This window comes from Myotis davidii, unplaced genomic scaffold (genome assembly GCF_000327345.1).
Source record: "Myotis davidii unplaced genomic scaffold, ASM32734v1 scaffold655, whole genome shotgun sequence".
NCBI lineage: Eukaryota > Metazoa > Chordata > Mammalia > Chiroptera > Vespertilionidae > Myotis > Myotis davidii.
Window position 1 is genome coordinate 4,356,372 of NW_006287547.1, and position 5,582 is coordinate 4,361,953.

The 5,582-nt window shown below is 40.1% G+C and overlaps 1 protein-coding gene across 1 annotated transcript in view; it reads right to left on the minus strand.

Moving 5' to 3' along the window:
• LOC102766152 (catenin alpha-3) overlaps positions 1-4,922 on the minus strand; it is a 114,036-nt gene extending 109,114 nt beyond the window's left edge. Inside the window, exon 1 of the mRNA XM_006759390.2 lies at positions 4,746-4,922. Within this exon, the coding sequence (XP_006759453.1) occupies positions 4,746-4,921 (176 nt within the window). The 5' untranslated portion in view covers position 4,922. The remainder of the gene's footprint in view (positions 1-4,745) is intronic.
• Between the last annotated feature and the right edge of the window lie 660 nt (positions 4,923-5,582).

Sequence of the window (5,582 nt, forward strand, 5' to 3'; positions counted from 1 at the left end):
GTTAGAAACATCAATGAGAGAGAAACATCGATCAGCTGCCTCCTGCACACTCCCCACTGGGGATGTGCCCACAACCAAGGTACATGCCCTTGACCGGAATCGAACCTGTTACCCTTGAGTCTGCAGGCCAATGCTCTATCCACTGAGCCAAACCAGTTAGGGCAATTAATTCCCTTTTAATGTGCACATATTTCATGCACCGGACTACTAGTTTAATATAAATGAGAAACAGAATTCATAGCTTTATGAAATAAAACAAAAATTAAATTTATCTGTCTTTATGGCTTAAATCATAAGATATAAGGTTGCTTTTTTATTTTTGGATTCATAATTTATTCTGTTTGGGGAAAGTAAAGTGGAAAGACCTGCACACCACAGAGTTGAGTGAGACTTTAAAAGGCCCCTGTGTGAACACTGCATTCTTTGGCAAGACAGAACCTGGCTTTATTCTCCCAGCACAGAAGGCGCACATTCTACAGAGCAGAGCAAGGAAAGGTTATTTACTTTAAAGGAAGTTCACAATGAAAATTAATTAAACCCTGACAGTAACTGCAAATGTCAAAATACGAATTTCCTGCAGTGACCATTTTTTAACCATTTGGGTAAAAAGGAAAAAAAAAAAAAGAAACTGTTCAATATTTATTCTTCTCTTGGCTGTGTGAGCTAAGCCATTTCAATGGCCATTGTTGTTAACACATTTTATTAGAATATAAATATTTCACTTCTAAAAAGTAAAAAAAATCTATTTGCAAAGAGATTTCATATTTAAGGAACAAAGGGATATGACTCAGAGAACACAGGAATTTTTATGCATCTTGGCAATGCTTTCGCAAGGCTTTATTTCTGAAGCCTCGCTGAATGGAGACAAGGTGAGCTTCTACCCCTCCCTCCCTTTACTCATTTTCTCATCCATCACTCAGAACTGTATCTTAGAAAAGAAAGGTGGGGCGACAAGCTTTCTTAAATGCAAGCCCGTGTCCAGTGAAGGTATGCAAAAGGACAGGGCAAACGAAAGTACCCCCAGCAAGTCTTAAATCCTTCAGCCTGATTTCTAGAAAATACCAGGCACTGAAGGAAAGGGCTGCTGAGTTTCAGTGTGATAAGGTGACATAGATTATGTGACTGTATGAATAGCCCTTCGCCAAGACAAAATCATGTTTAAGACACTAACTTCTGACTTTTCTGCCCTAGAATGAATGCACACGGTGGTAGCGACACAGAGGCCTCACTCTATTTGTAATTTTGCACAAACAACCACAGTAAAACCTGTGCCAGGCTGCCATTTAGGCTCAGGAACGTACTATATGGTCAGTGCACCAAGGGGCATAAGCTGGGGCTCAGAAATGGCTACAACTTTACAGAAGTAATTTTTCCAGCCCCGGATACAGTACTTCTTAGAAATGTGTCAAGTTTCTATTAGCCAGAATTTCAAAAGTCCATTTAATTATGTGGGTCTCCCAACTGTGGGTACAGCCCCCTGAGTTGAATCTCTGTCATTCTTCCAGACTCTCATTCCTAGAATTCTTTGGTTTCCATCATGTCACCAGCATGACCACAATTGTTGAATAGTTCCCTACTTCTTATTTTTTAAAAAAACTGTCCATTGTCTAAGGTTTTTTTTAAATCTATCACTTCCTTCATGCCTCTCTTAACTTCTTATTGTATTTATATAATTTTCTATGCCCCCCTCTCGTCCCCCACTCTGAGTCATACCCACCTCCTGACCTCCACTTTTGTGGGTTTTCTCATGTATATCATCCCATTCCACAATCCAATTTCCATATCTCAATTACAAATCTAATACAAACTTCACTTGCTCATATTTTTGTTCTCTGCTTTCTCTGCCCCCCACTGATACTCCCTCTCTTCTGAAATCTTAATGTGCTTACATCTATAAGTACACAGTGCATTACATAATGATTGTTGTCCTTTCTAATGTATCTGTTTTTCCCTTGGGGAAAGTACTGGGTCTTCTTTGTTTAACACTAAGGTAAAGCCTTCTAATACAATGAGTAGGTACCCAGATTCTGAGGTTGGAACAACTTCAATTGGAAGTCATTTCATTTGTATGCACTTGAACAATTTATCTGACCTCTGTGAATCTCCCTTTCTTTAACAATAAAAGGGACAATACAATAATCAATCAAAACATCCTGAAAATAAGATGAGAAAACATATATTCATCATAGTGTAGGACATAGTAAGCTTTCATCAAACTTTACCATGTTAAGTCTCTTATTAATAACTAGAGGCCTGGTGCACAAAAATTTGTGTACTCAGGCGCGGGGTGCGGGGGAAGTTCCCTCAACCCGGCCTATGCCCTCTTGCAGTCTGGGACCCCTCGGAGGATGTCCATCTGCTGGCTTAGGCCTGCTCCTTGGGGGATCAGGCCCAGGCTGGTAGTCAGACATCCCTCTGGCAGCCCAGCAGCCCTCGGGGGAGGTCCACTTACCAGCAGGGAGTGGACCTAAGCTGCAGTCAGACATCCTTAGTGCTGCTGAGGAGGCAGGAGAGGCTCCCGCCACCACCGCTGTGCTGGCAGCCATCAGCATGGCTTGTGGCTGAGCATAGCTCCCCCTGTGGGAGCTCACTGACCACCAGGGGACAGCTCCTGCATGGAGCGTCTGTCCCCTGGTGGACAGTGTGTGTCATACTGACCAGTCATTCCCAGTCATTCTGCTGTTAGGGTCAGTTTGCATATTACCCTTTTATTATATAGGATAGAGGCCTGGTGCACGGGTGGGGGCCGGTTGGTTTGCCCTGAAAGGTGTCTCAGATCAGGGGGGGGGTCCCGCTGGGGTGCCTGGCCAGCCTGGGGGAGGGGCTGAGGACCATTTTCAGGCTGGATAAGCCCCCTGGCGATGGAAGCTCCCAGCCTCTCCTTTTTTTCTTTTTTCTTTATTCTGGGATTTATTTACCTCCTATAATTGAAACTTTGTAGCCTTGAGTGGAGCTCAGAACCAGCTGCAGCAGGCGGGAAGCTTGGCTTCCGCCATCATTGGGGTGACCAAGCCTCCTGCTTGCTCCAGCTCCATGGCTGCCGGCCGCCATCTTGGTTGGGTTAATTTGCATATAGTCACTCTGATTGGCTGGTGGGCGTGGCTTCAGGCATAGCGAAGGTATGGCGAATTTGCATGTTTGTCTTTTATTAGTGTAGATAAAATAGCCCAGCCAGTGTATCTCCATGGTTGAAAGCCAACTCATGAGCCAGGAGGTCACAGTTTAATTCCTGGTCAGGGCACATGCCTGGGTTGTGGGCTGGATCCCTAGTAGGGGGCATGCAGAAGGCAGCCAATGGATGATTGTCCATCATCATTGATGTTTCTCTATCCCTCTCCCTTCCTCTCTTAAATTAATAAAAATATATTTAAAATAATAATGAAATAGCAGTTAAATAAAATGAGAAAAAAATAGAGCATTCAGTGACACTTTAGAAAAGATAATTTACTATTTATTTATTCTTTTTTTAAATTTATAGCTATTTAAAATCTATATGATGGATAGAGAGCGTACTACAGTGGTTGACTACTTGTTGATAAATACTGCAGGGCCAGCTATGACCCCATTCTCGCAAGGCCCATTACAAACATGGTAAAATACCTGTACTGATATAAAAGAGCTAATTTTAATCCTCAGAATAACATTGTAGTGTCTGAGAAAACTCTTGAAAAGAATTGGGAATAAAAAAGAAGTAAATAAAAATTTCATTCATTTTAAAATAATTGAAAATTTATTATAATTTATATGAAGTTAAATTAAACTGAATCAGGATTTAGTTCAAGTACAAAAGATTATCAGGGTCCAAAATTCAATTTTGCTTCTCTGCCTTTACTGCTCTTTGAACATGCAACATCCCTATTCTGTGCATGCCTTTGGCAGTGACACCTATAGATTGTGAAAATGTTGGGCGGTTTAACTTTGCAAAACATGAAATGTGTCTATTTTCCAATAAGCTAGCACTCTGTGGGGCTGTGAATCCTCTTCTAACACCCTGGTTACAGCTTATGACACCCTCGATGTCACTGAGCCTCCTTCCCAAAGTCATCTGTTTCCATAAAAACATTAATTCCTTTGGGAGGGAGGAAGACGCAGAGCAAGAACTTTACTGAAATCTGTATCCTCACCACCTCCTGGTGGCGTATCTGTACCCTTCCATCATCCTAACCTCATTTCCCTTCTTTTCCAGTCTGAACCCAGTTATTTCCATATATACATATTTTAGTAGCTTTAATTTTCTTATCCCCTTGAATTCTGCTGCAAATCTATTTTTATCACATACATACACACAATCTATAATGCTTTATATCATTGTTATTGTACTCAACTATATCTAGTTGCTGTTTCTGTAGCAACAAGTTTCACTAATTTTGATTATACATAACTCAATATAACTAAAATTATGTAGCTATGGAAATCAGTCATTCAGATAGCTCTAGCAGAGATCATAATTTGATTTACCAATTTCTTTGTAAAAGTAATATGCTCATATGATACATAGAGAAGATTCCTAAGGTAAGAGAGTATAAAGTGGATTCTAAAATTATTCATTGACAGTTTATAAGAAAATGCCATGTTTACCAACATCTCTAGAATGATACTCTTACAACTTTCTAATTGTATATTATTTAATTTTTCCCTACCACTTGTATTTTAGCACCTGACACTCAAAGAACCTTGAGGTTTTACTAATGAGACAGATATTTCAAGCCATTATAAGTACTGCACATCATTTCCCACATAATTACCTGGTGAAGTCTGTCATCTCCATCATGATCATACACATCTTCTTGGCCAGAACAATGATATCATTGCTTGTATCATCCCATATTTCAATCTCAGCATCCAGCTTACTCTTTACTTTCTTGAAATCAGCAACTTGCTCTGCAATCTTTTCCTTCTCTGCCTCAGGCAGTTGAGTCATCTTAGCCTAAAACATATGGTAATTAGATTTGTAATTATTTCATTATGTCAAAAAGGATTTTAGGAAGAACTGGTCATTAAAGAATGTTCATTAAATTTGTTCATTTAAAAACAGTCATGTCAAACATACTTTTTTGGTTCAGAATTCTTGTTTAAAATTTTAATTTTTGACGAGAGAGAGAGAGAGAGAGAGAGAGAGAGAGAGAGAGAGAGAGAAAGGAACAGAGGGAGGGAGGGGAGGAGAGAGAGGGCACAACACGGAGGTTCTAAGATGGGCAGGTTTTCACAGCCATGCAGCCAGGCTCAGTGCAGGTGACGAGGGGTGAAGGCCGCAGTGACCTGGGCGCTGGGGAGCATTTCACTGGTTGATTCTTCTTTGTCACCTGACTAGGAATCGAGCCAGCAACCCTGGCCTATCAGGATGATACTCCAACCAACTGAGCTACCAGGCCAGGATGGCATACTTTTCGTTTTGAAAGTCATAGGACAAAACTTTCTAGGTTTAATTTTTTATACCAAAAAAATATTGAATTATAATTTTTTGCTCTAGAACAATGTTAAATTTGAGAATAACAATAATTATGTGTCTGACATTTTTAAATATACTCCTTAATATAAAAGTCAAACTTCTCAAATATCTAACATTAAAAAATTAAATTAAT